At 56.2% G+C, this 17,275-nt stretch overlaps 9 protein-coding genes across 9 annotated transcripts; 5 read left to right on the forward strand and 4 right to left on the reverse strand.

The window, feature by feature from the left end:
- Positions 1–479: 479 nt before the first annotated feature.
- Positions 480–2,735, forward strand: CC84DRAFT_1169282 (glycoside hydrolase family 18 protein). The gene is made up of 3 exons (XM_018179623.1): positions 480–1,480; positions 1,603–2,070; positions 2,269–2,735. Exons 1-3 carry the CDS (start codon positions 842–844, stop codon positions 2,374–2,376), a joined length of 1,215 nt encoding a protein of 404 aa, XP_018030150.1. The 5' UTR covers positions 480–841; the 3' UTR covers positions 2,377–2,735.
- A 295-nt stretch (positions 2,736–3,030) lies between these two features.
- CC84DRAFT_1169284 (uncharacterized protein) lies at positions 3,031–4,448 on the reverse strand. Its single transcript, XM_018179624.1, has one exon. The coding sequence runs from the start codon at positions 4,337–4,339 to the stop codon at positions 3,443–3,445; it is 897 nt and encodes a 298-aa protein (XP_018030151.1). The 5' UTR covers positions 4,340–4,448; the 3' UTR covers positions 3,031–3,442.
- Positions 4,449–4,858: 410 nt separating this feature from the next.
- On the forward strand, positions 4,859–6,455 carry CC84DRAFT_383153 (uncharacterized protein). Its single transcript, XM_018185987.1, has 4 exons — positions 4,859–5,254; positions 5,323–5,778; positions 5,836–6,044; positions 6,095–6,455. Exons 1-4 carry the CDS (start codon positions 4,984–4,986, stop codon positions 6,323–6,325), a joined length of 1,167 nt encoding a protein of 388 aa, XP_018030152.1. The 5' UTR covers positions 4,859–4,983; the 3' UTR covers positions 6,326–6,455.
- A 714-nt stretch (positions 6,456–7,169) lies between these two features.
- Positions 7,170–8,069, forward strand: CC84DRAFT_1222794 (exonuclease; the record flags this gene model as incomplete). Its single annotated transcript, XM_018183414.1, has 2 exons — positions 7,170–7,599; positions 7,651–8,069. 2 exons carry the CDS (start codon positions 7,170–7,172, stop codon positions 8,067–8,069), a joined length of 849 nt encoding a protein of 282 aa, XP_018030153.1.
- A 220-nt stretch (positions 8,070–8,289) lies between these two features.
- CC84DRAFT_383164 (glutathione S-transferase-like protein) lies at positions 8,290–9,498 on the forward strand. The gene is made up of 3 exons (XM_018185988.1): positions 8,290–8,783; positions 8,850–9,414; positions 9,473–9,498. The coding sequence occupies exons 1-2, from the start codon at positions 8,509–8,511 to the stop codon at positions 9,223–9,225; spliced, it is 651 nt and encodes a 216-aa protein (XP_018030154.1). The 5' UTR covers positions 8,290–8,508; the 3' UTR covers positions 9,226–9,414; positions 9,473–9,498.
- A 543-nt stretch (positions 9,499–10,041) lies between these two features.
- On the reverse strand, positions 10,042–11,378 carry CC84DRAFT_1169288 (uncharacterized protein). The gene is made up of 3 exons (XM_018179625.1): positions 10,990–11,378; positions 10,433–10,927; positions 10,042–10,377 (listed from the first exon to the last, which is right to left on the reverse strand). The coding sequence occupies exons 1-3, from the start codon at positions 11,218–11,220 to the stop codon at positions 10,228–10,230; spliced, it is 876 nt and encodes a 291-aa protein (XP_018030155.1). The 5' UTR covers positions 11,221–11,378; the 3' UTR covers positions 10,042–10,227.
- Positions 11,379–12,351: 973 nt separating this feature from the next.
- On the reverse strand, positions 12,352–13,518 carry CC84DRAFT_1130794 (uncharacterized protein). Its single transcript, XM_018175871.1, has 3 exons — positions 13,422–13,518; positions 13,288–13,374; positions 12,352–13,237 (listed from the first exon to the last, which is right to left on the reverse strand). The coding sequence occupies exons 1-3, from the start codon at positions 13,446–13,448 to the stop codon at positions 12,599–12,601; spliced, it is 753 nt and encodes a 250-aa protein (XP_018030156.1). The 5' UTR covers positions 13,449–13,518; the 3' UTR covers positions 12,352–12,598.
- Positions 13,519–13,607: 89 nt separating this feature from the next.
- CC84DRAFT_1169290 (zincin) lies at positions 13,608–16,296 on the forward strand. Its single transcript, XM_018179626.1, has one exon. The coding sequence runs from the start codon at positions 13,661–13,663 to the stop codon at positions 16,040–16,042; it is 2,382 nt and encodes a 793-aa protein (XP_018030157.1). The 5' UTR covers positions 13,608–13,660; the 3' UTR covers positions 16,043–16,296.
- CC84DRAFT_1222799 (uncharacterized protein) lies at positions 16,234–17,259 on the reverse strand (the record flags this gene model as incomplete). Its single annotated transcript, XM_018183415.1, has 4 exons — positions 16,234–16,475; positions 16,540–16,639; positions 16,697–16,953; positions 17,022–17,259. The coding sequence occupies 4 exons, from the start codon at positions 17,257–17,259 to the stop codon at positions 16,234–16,236; spliced, it is 837 nt and encodes a 278-aa protein (XP_018030158.1).
- Positions 17,260–17,275: the final 16 nt, after the last annotated feature.

Here is a 17,275-nt window from a genome sequence, read left to right on the forward strand (position 1 = left end):
TACAGCCCGAGACGCGCGTGTCAGTCCGACCGCGAAGATGCCGGTAAGTTAAAAGGCAAAATCATGTTGAGGTGAAAGAGGGTAGAACTGTGCCAGAACGACCCAAAACTGATCATTCAACTATTAGGGTGCACGTGCCGTCTTTGCCCTCCTCCTCACGAGCTACTTCTCACGCGTCGCCTGCGTACAAGTACCACCGCCCGACTCGTGTCCGTGGTGCGTGAGTATAGATGGGGCGGTTACGACACTGCAGCAGCAGATTGCTCAGTTGAGAAACTGGTTGGTAAGCCTTTCTGAGGTTGCCCCGGATGCCCAGGTGGGTTACGCGACGCCTTCAGACTACCGCAACTCTCGACGTGACGAAATGCGCCGCAGTACGATTGCATCAGACCACCAGAAACCCGTCTGGCGAATAGGTGCTACCTTTATGGCCTGTACCTCAACAGCTGAGGCTGAAGAACCTGTCACAGCTCGCTGACGGGCAGCTCAATACAGCCTTCGGTGACGTAGCGTGGCGCAGCCTTCAGCCCTACAGCCGTTCCTTGCAAACAACACGTCGACACTCTCCATGCGCTATAATAATTTCTTGTTATTCTGCTTATCCTACGTACTGACCGTGTTCGAGATTCTGCATCCTTCAGAAAACCCTTTCAGTATCGACGTCTCGAAGAACGGTCCAATAATAGGCTCAACCCCTGTATCAACGCCTCTAGTATCAAAGACCTTCGGAAATCCTGGTGTACAGATACCGACAAACCAGGCCCCTCTTGTCCCCGCCACACCCCACACAGACTCAACAATTACTCCCAACAACCCCATATTACCTCCACCAGTACCAGTCATGGGCGGCGGCGACGGATATCGCACAGTAGCTTACTTTGTCAACTGGGGCATCTATGGCCGCAAATACTTCCCTCAGACCATCCCGGCTGATAAACTGACTCATGTCCTCTATTCCTTCGGCGACAACCGCGAGGACGGTGAGGTCATCTTGACTGATCAGTGGTCCGATATCCAGATCCACTACGATGGAGACTCCTGGAACGACCAAGGCAACAACCTCTATGGCAACCTGAAGCAGCTGTACTTGCTCAAAAAGCAGAACCGCAACCTAAAGGTTCTACTTTCCATCGGCGGCTGGACCTATGCGCACGAGCAAAAGCATTTCGACACGCCGGCCTCAACCCCCCAGGGCCGCAAGAGGTTCGCTGATAGCTGCGTCAAGTTGATCAAGGACTTGGGATTCGATGGCATTGATATCGATTGGGAGTACCCGAGAGACCAGGAGCAGGGACAGCAGTTGCTGTTGCTGCTCCAGGAGATACGCTCGGCTATGGATACGTATGCTACCAAGCTTGAGAGCGAGACTGGGACGAAGCCCCGGTTTGTACTGACTATTGCGGCGCCGGCGGGTGCTGACAACTACAACCATCTGCCCCTCGCGGATCTGGCCAAGGTTCTCGACTTCATCAATTTGATGGTGAGTTTGCTGTCCCTGCCCTGCTCGCGAGAGCGTCTCCATGCGGCAACATGTGTACTCGCGGTGCTGGATGATTCTACCATCTGATTTCCCATGACTTCAGCGGTGTTAATTAGCTCCAGGCATACGACTACTCAGGCAGCTGGGACAAGGCCGCTGGCCACCAAGCCAACCTCTTTCCATCCTCATCCTGTCCCACATGTAGCCCATTCAACTCCAATTCCGTCATCGATGCCTACGTCTCCAGAGGCGTCCCTGCGAACAAAATCGTCCTCGGGATGCCCCTCTACGGCCGCGCCTTCACCGACACCGACGGCATCGGCAAGCCATACAACGGCTCCGGCCCCGGGTCATGGGAGAACGGCGTGTGGGACTTCAAGGCCCTGCCGCAGCCCGGCGCGCAGGAGTACTACGACGAGGAATCTGGTGCGAGCTATTCATACGACGCGAACACGCGCACGCTGGTGAGCTACGACACGCTTGACATGGCGAAGAAAAAGGCGCAGTGGATCAAGCAGAAGGGACTCGGCGGCGCAATGTGGTGGGAGCTCTCGGGCGACCGCCAGGACGCAGGCAGCATCGTCGACGGCGTGAGCATCCCCCCTCTCCACTCGTCGTCCCACTCCCAGTGCAACTCTACCCCTCCACCCTCCTCCTTTCATACGTGCCATATTGCCCTTTTTTTTCTTTTCCTTCCCGTGTTTTCGGAGGGCTGCCCGAGAACAAGTTTTTCCGTGCCACGCACTCAAACGCGCCATCGAAAAGCCATAAGCTAACCTCCCACCCAGGTCGTCGCAGAACTTGGTGGGCCCTCCAACGGCAGACTCGAACACCACCCTAATTGGCTCGTCTACCCAGAGTCGCAGTACGACAACCTGCGCAAAGGCTTTGCTTAGGGCACCGCGTACCGCGAACGAATTGAACCGCCTGTCTCTTCAGTTTGCCGTTCTAACCGCAGCACACCTCTGCCGTGGCGCGGAACGGATCCACAAATCGACACCGACAGCGGGATGGCGGACGCCAGGGCCGGCAAGCGGGTCAAAGTTAGCGTTGGGCGTGGGATTGTGGCAGTTTATGGTGGAGTAAAAAGCGTTTGATATAGTTTCACGGTGGAGGTGTTGGGGGTCCTGGACTAGGGGATGGGTATCCTGGTATCGGGGCTCGCTTAGAGCTGCACTTGCGCTGCTGCTGCGGACGTGTTACGCAAAGTGATCAACTACATGGTTACGAAGCCAATGCATTCGAGATACGTTGCAAACGGATGTTTATTGCTGGTGTGTGGATGAGACGTGAGGCTCTTCTGGTGCGCGACTTGCGTTTCTAGGTCGTGTAATTTGTGAGGATGCTTCCAGCCAGTGTGAACCCTAAAGTGAGCTGTTATTCAGGCACTGAGAGTGTTCGAGTCGACCCTGCAGCTGGTCTCAGCTTGCTTCCAACGGATGTGGATCGTAAGAGGCAAGAGCGACCCGACCCTCCGGACAATGCGGCCGACGACGGGTGTGAAGCGGGTATGCAGGTAACTGCAAGCTACAAGGCACGATCTGCGAAATCGGGTGGCCGTGATGTGCAAAGCACAGCTGCATGAGCAGTACGTCTTGCAAGTTGCCTGCTGCAAGTTGAAACTCGAGTGCAACCTCCGCATAGACGAGTTATGTAAGATGCTGCTATATTCCTGAAGGAACACCTGAAATCAAAATGCGATACTTGGCTTTGCTGGAGACAGATTTGCAATCGTGGATTCACACAATGTCGTTGAAGTAATGTGGAGTCCGAGCGCATTGAAAGCCAGGATATTGCCGTCAAAGCGGCCATATGTACAAACCCTTGGACCATAACATACAGAACGACTGCCAACAATGCGCGCCTGCGAACGCCTCGGTATCTCAAAGTTCCCAATGCAATAAGAAGATCGTGTTATAGAGCGGCGTGGCATGCTGATATGCAAATGGACTACTGGTGCTGTTAGTGTTTTCGGACGGTGTCAGGCAGGCAGGTCTCTGATGGAGGGAGTAATCGCTGGTAGGAGTCTTCGCCGGCGAGCGTGGCATCCCTATGTTCTAAGAACGTTCTGATCCGCTCGTTCCGGTCGCCGGACATGGTGGCGCGCTTTGAGCGTGCCAACTCTATCGAGGCCTCTCTGTGGATCTTGTCGCGCTGTTCCATGACGGAAGAGCCAAAGGCGTTAGCCCGGGTGCCTTGCAAGACACCGCCCAACGTGACTATGGCGAAGACGAGGGACACGAAAGCAAAGTTTGATATGTTCAGGTCGCGCGGAGCCTCTGCGCCGCTCTCGCGGTGGTGCCAGCGTTCCCAGTCTTCCCAGGTCGCATTTTGGCTTGGATCATGAGCCCACTGCCTCTGTTCGTGACCCCATGGGTGGGCATGGGAAGGGTTCTGGTGGTGCCCCGACCAGCCCAGGCCCCATGCGTCGTATGCCTTGCGCTTCGCATCGTCGGAGAGGATGGTGTGGGCAGCAACGAGCAGGCGGTAGCGTTCCAAGCGCACAGCGTGCGGCAGATGGGCAGCTGGAGAGGCGGCATCGGAGCGGTCGGGGTGGTACAGCTTGACGAGAGAGTAGAAGCGGTGTTTCGTGTAGGCCTGGCCGCGTTTGCAGTGGAGGATCTGGTAAGGCGTAGGAGAACGGTGGGGAGGCACGGCGTCAGGCCAGCTCAGATCGGCCTCGTCGCCATGCGCGTGCTGGGCGTAGGTGCGCGGGCGCGGACGCGGATGCGGATGCGCACGCTGGTCGTGTGCCAGCGGCGGGCGGCATGACGCAGCGCAGCCAGTGGCGGGGGAGGAGAAGTGGTAGTTGAGGCTGCTATAGGAGCTGAGCAGCAGGGCAGGCTTTCGCGAGGGCATTATCGCGCAGCGGGCGAGGGCATGTTTCCTGGCACGCGGCAGCGGCAGCGAGGTTGCACAACGACAGACCTGAGGAGCGAGTGGTTTGGCGGGGCTGCATGAATGATGACGGCGACTCGGCGCCGGGGCATCGCGCAGCAAGCACAGACAGGCACGATCATGGGCACTAAGCCGTCTGCACGCTAGGCGGCCGACGACGAGCAGCAGCAGCTCGCGCGCGCAGCACCGTTTGCACCGCTCGTCGACGCCGGCCGTGTCACTCGCAGCCACCAGCGCTGGAAACTGCATGCCCGCCCGTCTCCTGTTTGCACCGCGCTGTTTTGGCGGCGTAGACCTGCCGCCGCAGTGGGGGCCTGCCATGCGAGCACCTGTTCTCCTTCACAACGGGTTTGATCTGCTTGCCCAGGGCCCGCTGCCTCGCTTCCGCATGCTCTCGACGACGGTTGCACTGGATCACCCCCGGAGAGGCATGCTCCATGCGCTAGCTCTTGCGTGGACCTTCTGGCAGGCGGCCGGTGGTGGCTCTCGCAATAAGGTCGACCAACTATAAGTGTTCCCGCCGTGCACTTCAGCTGCTCCTAGCCTTGCACATCGTGCACATCTTCTGCCTTCCAGCCTCCACTTTGCCGTGCATCGCCCCAGCCATGGCTCGCTCGCTCGACACATCCATGGGCGACCCCGAGAGAGAGCTAGCCGACGCCCTCGAGGCCCACCGTGGGAGTGGAGGGGAGCCCCTCGCCGGCCTCTTCAATCTCACCCGGCGCATGGAAAACGAGCAAGAGGAGCAGTTCGATGTCGACCTCACAATCATGGATTTCCTGGCTTACAAGGCCACCGACCTTGTGTTCGAATGGAGAGCAGGCTCCAACCCCCATCAGTCGGATCTGCCCTCGGCCCTGGTCACCATGACTGCGGGTATGTACCTGCCTCGCACATGGTCTCGCCTGCTTTGCTTCACCACCTGGGCTAACCCTAACCTATAGAGTGGAGAACATTCCTGAAACACAAACACAGCGGCAAACGTCTCAACAGCCAAGCCGCGTTTCGTTCACGCCTACTGCAGTTCTCCCTGCTATTCACCCACCGCTTGAACCATGAGCAGACCTGGACAACCGAGGAATCCCTGAATGAGCTCCGCGCACAGAACCGGAAGCGCGGACAGTACTGGAACGATGCAGGACGTACGCCCGCCCTTCAGCGTCCATTTGATCCCTCTAGCGAATTTCCTCTCGCCGACGGTGCACTTGCCGAAAATCGGCACAATCTAGCCTGCGCCATTGACCAACCACAAGAGAGGAGACGATGGGTCACAGATTTGGAAGGAACGCCTACCCTTCATTGCCTCCTTCCGCTTTTTGTCGAACTCACGGCGGCAAGAGTGCAACTTGGCGACTGGGTGCCGAGCGAAGGATGGATGGACCTTATGGGGCAGTTCATGCGTGAGTAGCATCAGCTCCGCCAGAGTCATGGTGCATACTTATCAATGCCTCGTCTAGTCCATGCTGTCCTTGAAGAGTACCTCCTCAACGGCGCTTACAGCCAAGAGACCTTCAACACAATATTCGCGTTTGGCTGTCCTGGAACCGAGCATCGATCAGACGAAGGTGGTGATGTAGTAGCTATGCGCAGTATCTTTTGCAGCGATGCGCATCCTCACCAAGAGATACCTGGCTGGTCCGAGGTCAGACAGCGCTACGTGCAAGAGGTTAGCTTTCTATTTACCACTGATTGTATGCCGCTGCTAACAGCCACAAGCTTCTGCCACCACCAAACTCGTCGACCTCCTTTGTGCAAGCCATGGAGCGCGCCCAGGAACTGCATCCCTATGAAGCCTTCGAGAATAGCACCATCGCTTTCTTGGAGTACCTACATGATGAACTCATCAAGCCTGACCTCGTCCAAGTTGAGGAAGGGCGCGTCAACATTCACGGCAACGAGCTGCCCGAAAGCGACTCTCGAGAGATGATTCGCCGGATGGGCTTGTAACGTACTCATGCATACCCAAATTTCATTTCTTGACACCTGACATGGCCAACGGTTGCGCATTGGAACTGCTCATGACACATATCTTCTTCTCCTTCAAGCCGTTTTCGAGCACGACAGCTCACCTCTTCTTTCTTGTTCTATTCTATCCGAATGGTTATCATGCCTTGCGTTGTCTACTGTTCAACATTACCAATACCAAAAGCCTTGCAGCAGGGCATTGATTTTCTGTAGCAACAAATTTGACATCCCTTCAAATTATATGGATGTCTTTTCCAGATGCGACTACAGTCAGTCATCCCGGCCATTCATTAACAGAAAACCGTCCAAGTGGGCCGTCTTTTTTCGCTGTTTAGTGACTGTGCTTCGTCTTGCGGAGACAGTCATGTGTCTAGCATCATTGGAAGAGATGGGAGTACTAGGATGATTCTGTCCTGGTGCAATATATTGAACAGCATGGGAAACCTTTCAGGGCCAGGTCATGAGAAACAAGCCGTCAATATCGCAGTATTGCCCGCACCCGAAAAGCGTACGGAGTGTTGACAAGCTCCATAGCAACCTGTGGCTAAGATTGCTGCCTCTCAACTGGCCTAGGACAAACAGTGCGTACCGCTTCACTCGTCGGATCCCGCGAGCTTCGTCAGTGCACGCCGCTTCACCCACATAACGATCAACCCTGTCGCGTACATTTGCGCACCTATCACCAGCTCGATCAAGGAACTTCGCACAAGCCCCTCCACATAGCAACACGCGCGCCGCAGGCCTAAAAGAACTCGCCATGCGCCGGTACGGAACACCCCAGCGAGGCTCGCTATACTCACCACGCAGACAACCCCACGTCAACACGATGGCAACCGCGGTAGTCGTCTCGACTGTCGCGCACCTAGCCCAAGTGCTCGACCGGTTGACCCTCAAGGCAACCGTGCCGCCGCATCTGTACATCGACATCGAAGGTGTCAACCTATCACGCAACGGCACCATCTCCATCTTCACGCTGTTCGACCGTACCTCGAAATTGGTGTACCTGATCGACGTCTACTCCCTTGGCTTCGCAGCCTTTACAACTCATTCCGCCACCTGCAAGACCTTTACGGACTCGGTCTTTCAGGTTATCGGTGCTGACACAGCGCCACGCTACGTCACATTGAAGACGATCCTGGAGTGTTCCAAGATCCCGAAGGTCTTCTTCGACGTGCGCAATGATTCCGATGCTCTGTTCGCTCACTTTGGTATCCGGCTCGATGGTGTACAGGATCTCCAGGTGATGGAGCTAGCGAGTAAGAAAACAACCTCGACATTCACACGAGATGGCTAATAAAGTATTCAAGCGCGCTCCGGCCGCAACCGCGAGCGCGTGAACGGTCTCGCTCGCTGCCTCCATTTTGGTCTTGTCGGGATCCTGACGCCTCTCCAACGTTCACAGATCGATACAATTAAGAATCGCGGTTCAGCACTGTTCGATCCGGAGAAAGGCGGCTCGTTTGAGGTCTTCAACCAGCGACCTCTTGACCCGGTGATTGAGAAGTACTGCATGCAGGACGTCATTTTCCTGCCGCACTTGTGGCTCCGGTATTATAAGAAGCTGTGGGTCCCGTTCTGGAAGTTCGTGGTCGCCTCCGAAACGAAGAAGCGCCTCGAAGAGAGCCGCTCTGCGGACTATGTCCCGCAGGGCAAGCACAAGGCGCTTGGTTGGACGTGGGATGATCTCCGCCAGAAGGAGCTGAAGTGGAACAGCGGCAGCTGTTGACATGGCTGGTGGATCCCTGAAGGCGCACAGCGCGTACTTGCATCTCGGGTAAGTCTGTTTGTGTGTTGGACACCCTTTGCATGAGCACATTTTCTTGCATTCACGTTGATCTTGGTGGAGTAAGTTCGGAGATTCATTGTAATGGGTGGTTATTGTGAGGAAGGGGCAATTGCCGGATATGGCCTGGTGGGTAGGAACGGGTTCAATTGTCACTAAGGTGAGGTGGGTTTCCTTCCCGTCTCGGAGCGGTCCGCTGCCATCCCATAGGTTTCTAATTCTCCACTTGGCGTCAATCCCGTGACCTTCTACCCAAAGCGCCAAAGTACACAGCCCGTATATAAGCACCCAATACGTTTCAAACATTCCGTTGCCCACATTCAAAGCCAGCTGCGACATTGCCACGACAAGCTAGATACAGCAACCACCCACACATCCCAAAATGGTCCTCCAAGTGCACCACATGGAGATCTCACAAAGCGAGCGCATCCTCTTCCTCTGCGAAGAACTCGGCATCCCCTACAACCTCATCCGGCACAAGCGCGCGCCCCTGCTTGCCCCTGACTCCCTCCGCCTCCCCGCCAACCCCACCGGCAAAGCCCCCTTCCTAGAAGATCCGGACGAAGGCGTCGCCCTCGCCGAAAGCGGCGCAATATGCGAGTACATCCTGGCCAAATCTGGCGACCGGAAGCTCTCGAAGAAGTACGGCGACAAGGGGTACGCGAACTACATCTACTGGTTCCATTACGCTAACGCAAGCCTGCTGCCGGCGATGGTGGGCAGCATGTTCCTGATGCATTCGCATCTTCCGGCGGACGATGCAACGAGGGCGTGGTCGCAGGCTAGATTGGAGGGCGCGCTGAAGCATGTAGATGGCTGGTTAGCAAAGAACAAATGGCTTGCTGGGGAGGACTTCACGGCCGCGGATATCATGACTGTGTATACGGTGACGACGCAGCGGTATTTTGGGCCGAGCGTGAGCCTTGCGGCGTATCCGAATATGCTGAGGTGGTTGAAGGATGTGAGTGAGCGGCCGGGGTATAGGAGGGCGATGGAGAAGGGGGATCCTGAGATGGAGTTGTTGCTTGGGTCGGAGGCGCCGGGGACGACGTTGATTAAAGAGGGGGGCATCGAGTCTGGGATTTGGAAGAAGAAGTAGGGTCGCTGCATGCGATGTTTGAGACCACTGTGGAGTGCACGACAAAGTAATCCAACAATGATTCTGCATCATGGCAAGAGCGGCGGCAAGGACGTGATCTTCATTGAGCTACCGAGCACCGAGAGCTGATTTTACACCGTTCATCGAGGCCAATCGATGCCCCACCCGTGTTCAAACCTTCATACACAAGTAAACCTTCCCTACCCATCCGCATTCCGCCACCTACTTGAAGCCTAACTTTCTTTAGGCCAGCCCCTCCTTAAGCTCCACCAAATCCTCCATCCTTACAATGGCTTCCGCAGCGCCGACTACTTATCCGACAGAACTGATTCAGCCGATGCTGTGATTACAAACTTCTGTCTCTCAATTAGTTTCGGCTTTCCAGTATTCTTCCATCGATTCCCATGGTGATAGCGTCAGGCATAACATGTTGAATCAAGTGCACCCTCACTCCCCGGTTGCCGCCGTGTTGAAAGCGTCTGTTGAGGATGTCGCAAGGGAATTCTCGGCCACATCGTAGGCGTGTATTTGGTGCCGTTGTTGGGCAGGCTGACGCTATGTTTTTCCAGGACTATTCGTACCCGGAATCCGCTCTCTGTGATAAAGTTCGTTTCACATTGTTACGTGACTTGCTTCCAGTGTTGATGCGTAGATTTGATAAGCAAAGGTTCGTCACGCAGATACACAAATCAACACCTCTCCGAGCTCATGTACACGTCTTTTGGGGATTTGTGTCCAGCACTGCTTTCTGCTTGACAACGCAGACGGCGGGACCGTAAGATGGATCCACTCGTGTATGTGAATAGTCATTTGGCTAGGGCGCGAGGTCAAAAGCTTGTCCAGGAAAACACCTGGTCCTTCCAGAGATTCTACAATGATACCGCTCTCGCCTCTGATTGGGAGGGGTAAGATGATTTTGTTCAAGGCGAACACCCGAACTACTGAAGCATTCGTATTCCCAGGCCATCTAGTCTATTTGTTTTGTTCCGCATTCCAGCCCGTCTAGTAGTTCGTCGGATACTGCCCCGCCATCTGCGAATGCCTCTTCTTCAAGCTCTTCTTCTTACTCCTCCTCGCCATCACAAACACGTACGTGACAACCGTCAAAACCGCCGCTCCGACCTGCACAAGCCCAATATACCACGAGATACTCTACTCGTCATTAGCTCTTTCTGCTTCCCATCCCAGCATCGAACGTCAGACTTACCTGAACATTGCAGAACTTGTCAAAATCAACCTCATGCGCGAACTCCTTCTGAATCTCCCTCGCAAGCGGACTACACGTCCATCCCCACAAATCATTGCTCTTCCCATCCTTGTCCTTCTCCGTCCGGTACAGACTCGCAGCCACACACCACACAGCCAGATTCCCCAGCATGACGAACCAATTGAACGTCGTCGCGACCGTGGCCGCCTTGTTGGCTTTGTCGATGCCGAACTTGTACGCAAAGATGATGACGATGTTCAGCACGACGGAGATAGCGGCGATCAGGAAGTACATCCACGTGGGCCAGACTTTGGAGTCCTTGGCCCAGGCGGTGCGGTGCTTGGTGACGCCGTCGCGGGTAACGTCCCGGTAGACATTTTGTGTTGAGAGAAACTTGTGCAGGGTGAGGGCGATGGGGATGAAGACTGCAACGGAGATCAGGAGGCCGAGGACGCGGGAGACGACGCGGAGGCGGCGGATGCGTGCTTTGAGGGCCTGGGATCGTTAGCTCGTTGCTGCTGCTGCATCCGAATGTCTGCGAGAAGGCAGAAACATACGGTATCCTCTTCATGTGCTTTCCTCAACCCCTCGAAGTCGACGAGGCTCTGTCTCTTGGCTATGCTGTCCATCGAGGTGGCCACGTGCAGCGGCTTCAACGGCGAAGACTGTTCCGACGAGCGTCCCGAGTGAATGTGTTCCGGCGATCCCAGCGGCGGCGAGAGAAGATGCTGTTGCTGCTGCTGGTCCACCGACAGCGGGTGCGCCTCGTAATATGCACTGGATGCCATTTCCACAATATCTCTTTGCCCTCAGCGCCCGCAAATATGCAATTTCATCACCTGTTAGTCACGTTCGCCGCTCATCAATGCGGGTCCCGCATCTTATACGGGTCTTTGTTAATTGCTTCGCCATCCTCAGCTCCTGCATAACGTAATGTCAAAGGACCGGACGTATTGAGCGATGGAGCCAATGATGTTTTCCCCGTGATGCGGCTAATGCAGCCACGCTGACCGTGTCAGGCCCGACGTAGTGCTGACGAAGCACGGCGGCCATGCGTCTTTCCTGATGTGGCTCCGCGAATGTGGCTGGAGGTCGGGCTGTGGGGGCGGGGAGCATCAGTTCGCGCGATGGATGCGCTAAATATAGATCGCACTTCCAACTTGCGTCCTCCCAACTCCATAGGCCAGAATGGACGGGCCCTAAAGAGATCGCTGATGGTCAGAAATGGCGGGTGTCTTACTATTTGGCGTGTTTGAGATCCGATTACGGATAGGTAGGCATACCTGGGAATCCATGGATCTCTGGCTACAGACATTTGGAGTGAACACCAGCAAAGCAATATCAGCTTTAAAAAAATAAAAAAAGGGAAGAACGTATAGTAGCTTACGTTGCCCGGACTGTACCGCTATTTTTCGATTGTTACAGGTACTGGGTTAGGACCAGTCTTTCGGTTGTCAGGGAAGGCATATGTACGTAGAAAGAGGTGAGAACGGCTGTGCGTCAGGGCAGATACCCATTCCCCGTGTGGCTCTGGAATATTACCTTCTCCGATGAGGCGGCTACTAGGACTCTGCATTCACGAACGAGAAGCGAACATTACCCTTTTGGAATGGCGCGGTGATGGTCCCCAATATCGTAACGTGAGATAAAATGCACTCTGCCGATGTAGAGTAGGGGCTAAGGAGGTTCTGATGGTAAGATGGGATACTAGGGGAGAGGAGAGGAGACTTCAAGGCAGCTGCAAGAAGCTTTGACAACTTCTTCCATAGACGGGTTCACAAAGCGTTTGTGCGTAGTCAAGCCACGAATTATGCTGGGCAATGTGGGCTAAGAGAGATCGGTGCAAATGGTAATAAGCAGTCTACTAGACCGGAAGAAATGTCATGTACGTATGGTGATACTAACAACCAGATTCATTCAACAGATGGATCTGTCGTTGTGTTTACCTTTTGCCACAAAATGCGACTCTGTAAAAGGTGGCAAGCTCAACCAGTCGTGGGTGGCATGAGAAAATGGAGCAGGATCTGGTCTTCAAGGCTACGCTCGACAAAGGGAATTCAATGTGTCTCATTGCAGGTCCAGGCTATCCTCGCGTCTATGTTACTGATACAGTCGATTACAGGGTCCCGGAAGGTTCCGACTTTTTATTTCACCGTCCGAAAACACCTACCTCCCCTTCTTTACCCAGTCCTCCATGTTGGACCGCGTCTCGGCAACCTTGTCCTGGATCATGCCGACCGACATGGCTGAATGTGCCTTTCCGGTCTCCCAGATGGACGTCACGCGCTCCTTGGTGCGCAAGTGGGCGTCGGCCAAGACGGGGTACCTCTTCTCGTACTTCCATGCCAGATCGCCGACATTCTGCATGGTGAGGGGGAGCACAGCGTATGCGGCACCGAGGCCAATGGCAGCCGGGACGGTGGCGCGGAGGAGGATGTTGCGGTTGCGAGTTACGATGCTTCCGGCCATGCTGGCAACGAGGACGTAAAGCACGCCGGGGAACACTCGCTCGCCCGACTCTTTGGGCGGAGCCAGGGAGCGGATGGTGGAGGTGAAGGAGTGCTCGAGGCGGAGGGTTTCGGTCAAGGCATCGTTGACGGCGTCCTCGGCGCGGACGGCTTGCTGGTGCAGCGCAAGGCGGGCCTTGCCTATCTGGACGGCAAGACGGTCGGTGGGTGTCGGGCGGTAGGGAGCATCCGAGGCGGGCGTCGAGGGCGCGGCGGGCGCGGCGGGCGCGGCGGGCGCGGCGGGCGTGGGCTCGGTCGTGTCCAGCGGCGCATCGTCGTAGATGGGTTTCCGGTTCAGCTGGCGGGAGTGAGCAAGGCAAGGCACGCCCACCGAGGACAAGCACGTACAGCGTCGGGGAGGGCGTCGCCGGCGGGCGGCGAAGCCAGCGAGATGGGCGCAGCGGCTGCCGCAACGGCCCAGACGGGAGCAAGGCGCTGTCGAGGGTCAGCGGGGCGACGGGCAGCGAGGGCGGGCTGCTCACCTGCCGGAGCAGCGGTCGGAAGGCCATTGTGGGTGCGGGGCAGGCGCAATGGATGGCGCTGGTGATGCTCGTGGGTTCCTTCGCGGTCGGGTCGAGGGCCGCGAGAAAGCAGGCCAAGCTGCGCCAGACCCCTGCCGCATTGGCAGCCCGTGTGCCCGCCGAGCACCCCATGGCCGTGTGGCGGCACCGCGGTGCACACCTTTGCGCCTCGCAGCACCCGTCGTTGCCAGCCGCCCGCCATGCTGAAGCGACTTGCACGCCCATCGGCGGCGCCCTGGGTGTGCCAGCGCTGTCGGCAGCAGTCGCACCGACAGCGCAAATCGAACTCCAGCTTCGCCGCCGCTGCCGCTGCCGCTGCGCGCGATGCACCGCTGCCCGCCTCCAAGCTGTACGGACTCCCGACGGCGCAAGCCAGAACCGACGATGCCACCCTGCGCCAGATGTTCGACAGCCCGCGTTTCTGGGGCGACTTCCAACGCGCATCCAAGACGCACCCGCCGACTGGCATCGTGGGGAACCGCTACCTCTCCAGCCCCGAGGGCTTCGTCGACTTCGTGTCCATCACCCTGCAAAGATGCAACGCCGTCGTGGAGAAGGTGGCACGGGCGAACAGCATCGCCGAGTACAAAGGCATGGTCAAGGAGCTCGACAGGCTGAGCGACCTCCTCTGCAGGGTCATCGACCTCGCAGACTTTGTCCGCGGCACCCATCCGGACAGGAGCATACAGCAAGCCGCCCACAAGGCGTATGCCATCATGTTCCAGTACATGAACCAGCTCAACACCACAACCGTCCTGAACGACCAGATCAAAAAGGCTGCCGAAACCCCAGAGGTCTGGGACAGCTGGTCCGAGCAAGAGCGCGTTGTTGCCAACATCCTGATTGAAGACTTTGCAAGAAGTGCCATCAACCTCCCCGAGGGCACGCGCCAGCGTTTCGTCGACCTCAGTGGAGAGATTGCTGACGTGGGCACCGACTTCACCGAACGGATGGCTCCGGCAGCCAGCCACTTGCGCTTCGACAGCAAGAGAATGAAGGGTCTGGAACCGAACATGGCACGCGCACTCACAAAGTGGGGAGAGACCAAGATTGGGACTATGAACCACGAGGCTCAGATGGCCCTGCGCTATGTCGAAGACGCCGAAGTGCGAAGAGAAATCTACATGGCCGTACGGACGGCCAACAAGCCCAGCATCAACAGGCTAGAGACCATGTTGAAAAGCAGGGCAGAGCTGGCAAAGCTGTCCGGCTACGAAACCTTTGCGCACATGACTTTGGAAAACAAGATGGCCAAGTCTCCAGAAGCCGTCAACCAGTTCTTGAACGCCTTGATAGCGGACAACAAGCACAAGGTGAACGACGAGTTGGAGGAGCTACTGGAACTCAAAAGAGCAGATGCACACCTAGACAACGACCCTGAGAGAATCAACGCTTGGGACAGGTACTACTACACCTCCAAGCTGCTCTCCAACATGGATACCAAGATCCGCACGCCAGACTTCCTCTCAGCCTACTTTTCCGTTGGGACGGTCATGCAAGGTCTGTCGAGGCTGTTCGATCGTCTGTACGGCATCCGTCTAGTGCCTCGAGAGACACAGCCTGGCGAAGTTTGGGATGATGGCGTGCGACGACTGGATGTTGTCTCTGATACCGACGGTCACATCGCTGTATTGTACTGCGATCTCTTTTCCCGCGAGGGCAAAACCCCAAACCCCGCTCACTTCACATTGCGCTGCTCGCGCGAGATACTACCTTCAGAGATTGAGGAAATGGGCCACCTTAATCACCCCTTCGCTTCGCCAGTCGAAGCAGCAACCGACGGTATGGCCGTTGCGTACAACAAGGACACCCAATCGTACTTTCAGCTACCTACCATAGCGCTAATCTGCGACTTCTCTCGACAACAGAACCGGCCGACCCTGCTGAACTTCAACGATGTGCGCACCCTATTCCATGAAATGGGGCACGCACTGCACTCGTTCCTCGGCCGCACATCTCTCCAAAATGTTTCTGGCACGCGATGCGCCACCGACTTTGCCGAACTGCCCTCTGTTCTCATGGAACACTTTGCTTCTTGTCCCAGTGTGCTTGGTCTCTTCGCTCGCCATTGGGAAACTGACGCTCCACTCCCTATGACCGCTCTCGAGAAGCGCCTAGCCATCGACATCAAGACGCAGCCCGCAGAAACAGAGGCCCAGATTCTCCTCGCCATGCTCGACCAAGCGTACCATACCCAGGGCCCACTATCTCCCGACTTCAACTCTACAAAGGTCTATCACGACGTCTACAACACCCACGCTTCGATTCCCGAACCCGCTGGCACCGCATGGCAGGGCTTCTTCGGCCATCTGTTTGGATACGGCGCTACGTACTACAGTTACCTCTTCGATCGTGCCATCGCGGGCAAGATCTGGAGTCATGTCTTCCAGAAGCAAGGCAAGGAAGGTAGTGTGGACAGACTGAACGGAGAGAGGTACAAGAATGAGGTGCTGAAATGGGGCGGTGGGAGAGACGGGTGGAAGTGCATCGCTGGTGTCTTGGAAGACGCAAAGCTGGCGGATGGTGGAGAAGAAGCTATGAAGGAGGTAGGAAAGTGGGGTGTAAGAGACCCAGGCGCTTGAAAGCGGTCGGTACGAGAGGTGGAACCCTGGCGCCACTTCTCGCTGTAAAATAAAAGGCCTGCGATTGTATACACAGTGCGACAGGCCCACATGGCTTTCAAGTCAATAGCATGCTTCAAATCGTTCCCGTCGAGCATTTGGATTATCTCAGGGCAAGTGAGCTCAAATCGGAAGCCCTCCTTGACGTACATCTATATGTTGATCGTCGCAGGCGTAAACTCCAGCTCCTTCACAAACGGATCCTTGAAGCTCTCAATCACGATGTTCCCCCTCACCCACTTCTTCACCTGATTGATATCTCTGCACTTCTTGTGCACCGAGAAGTCCACCTTCAGCGCTTCCGGCGGCGTCCCCGGCAGCGGATTCAGTATGAAATACGGCGTCACGTCTGTCCGACAGACTAGATCTTGCCGCAGGAGCTCGATGCAGTGGTCTGGTGGGTGTCAGGTTCTTGCTTGCGGCAATAGGGGCCTGGACGTTTAGGAAAAAGGACTTACCAACGTGCTTGCGACGGTAGCCCGGCTCCTGCGTGAGGATCTGCGGAAGGCGACCCTGCTTATAGTACTCCTCTTTGTAGCTGATCTGCCTCAGGACATTCTGTGAAGCACATCTCCGTCAGCCCATGTCGACAATCCTACCAAGAGGCATACGTACCACGCAGTGTATCTGGTGGAAGCCCCATGCTGACGCCGCTAGGCCGCCCGACGCCGTGTGATATAGTTTCGGCAGGGTCGCCGCGCTTATGTTGAACAGGTGGAGGTTTTCCGGAGGGATTTCGAAAGCGCTGCCTTCGATCAATTCCTCCCATTGCCAGTCGAGCTCTGGGGTTGGTGTACCGCGCCACGGGGACGGCTCCTCGAATTCGCCGCGGAAGTTCGTCTCGTGGTACTCTACTGCTTCAAAAGCTGGCGCTATATGGAGTCAGCCTTGCGTTCAGTAGACAGCTAGGAGCTCGACAATGGTTCCGGGATCAACGCACACCAGGTGTTCAGTTTTCGCGTGCAAGCAGCGTTGGAAGGTTCCTGGTAGCGCGATAGGATATATAGCGTCAATGAGCAAGTGAAGGCCAGAGCTTGGAGGAACCAACTCCACCAGCGGTTGAAGAGAGTGCGTCGTCTGGGGATGATTATCCTGCCTCTCTTCTCGTCCTCGAGGAGACCGTCCTCTGAATCATCTCGCTCGGTTGATGAGTAGGGGGTGGGCATCTCAAATGGCATTTCTGAGCGGAACGCG

The sequence above is a fragment of the Paraphaeosphaeria sporulosa genome, assembly GCF_001642045.1.
Source record: "Paraphaeosphaeria sporulosa strain AP3s5-JAC2a unplaced genomic scaffold CC84scaffold_14, whole genome shotgun sequence".
Taxonomy (NCBI): Eukaryota; Fungi; Ascomycota; class Dothideomycetes; order Pleosporales; family Didymosphaeriaceae; genus Paraphaeosphaeria; species Paraphaeosphaeria sporulosa.

Excerpts from the sequence above, each read along its gene's own strand:
- CC84DRAFT_1169282 (XM_018179623.1), top strand. The coding sequence starts at position 842 with ATGGGCGGCGGCGACGGATATCGCACAGTAGCTTACTTTGTCAACTGG. Across the intron at positions 1,481-1,602 it reads TCGACTTCATCAATTTGATG|GCATACGACTACTCAGGCAG; the intron begins GTGAGTTTGCTG and ends AATTAGCTCCAG. Across the intron at positions 2,071-2,268 it reads CAGGCAGCATCGTCGACGGC|GTCGTCGCAGAACTTGGTGG; the intron begins GTGAGCATCCCC and ends CCTCCCACCCAG.
- CC84DRAFT_1169284 (XM_018179624.1), bottom strand. The coding sequence starts at position 4,339 with ATGCCCTCGCGAAAGCCTGCCCTGCTGCTCAGCTCCTATAGCAGCCTC.
- CC84DRAFT_383153 (XM_018185987.1), top strand. The coding sequence starts at position 4,984 with ATGGCTCGCTCGCTCGACACATCCATGGGCGACCCCGAGAGAGAGCTA. Across the intron at positions 5,255-5,322 it reads CCTGGTCACCATGACTGCGG|AGTGGAGAACATTCCTGAAA; the intron begins GTATGTACCTGC and ends CCTAACCTATAG. Across the intron at positions 6,045-6,094 it reads GACAGCGCTACGTGCAAGAG|CTTCTGCCACCACCAAACTC; the intron begins GTTAGCTTTCTA and ends AACAGCCACAAG.
- CC84DRAFT_383164 (XM_018185988.1), top strand. The coding sequence starts at position 8,509 with ATGGTCCTCCAAGTGCACCACATGGAGATCTCACAAAGCGAGCGCATC. Across the intron at positions 8,784-8,849 it reads AAGAAGTACGGCGACAAGGG|CATGTTCCTGATGCATTCGC; the intron begins GTACGCGAACTA and ends GATGGTGGGCAG.
- CC84DRAFT_1169288 (XM_018179625.1), bottom strand. The coding sequence starts at position 11,220 with ATGGCATCCAGTGCATATTACGAGGCGCACCCGCTGTCGGTGGACCAG. Across the intron at positions 10,928-10,989 it reads AAGCACATGAAGAGGATACC|GCCCTCAAAGCACGCATCCG; the intron begins GTATGTTTCTGC and ends TAACGATCCCAG. Across the intron at positions 10,378-10,432 it reads ACAAGTTCTGCAATGTTCAG|AGTATCTCGTGGTATATTGG; the intron begins GTAAGTCTGACG and ends AATGACGAGTAG.
- CC84DRAFT_1130794 (XM_018175871.1), bottom strand. The coding sequence starts at position 13,448 with ATGGCCTTCCGACCGCTGCTCCGGCAG. Across the intron at positions 13,375-13,421 it reads TCCGACCGCTGCTCCGGCAG|CGCCTTGCTCCCGTCTGGGC; the intron begins GTGAGCAGCCCG and ends GACCCTCGACAG. Across the intron at positions 13,238-13,287 it reads GCGACGCCCTCCCCGACGCT|CTGAACCGGAAACCCATCTA; the intron begins GTACGTGCTTGT and ends CACTCCCGCCAG.
- CC84DRAFT_1169290 (XM_018179626.1), top strand. The coding sequence starts at position 13,661 with ATGCTGAAGCGACTTGCACGCCCATCGGCGGCGCCCTGGGTGTGCCAG.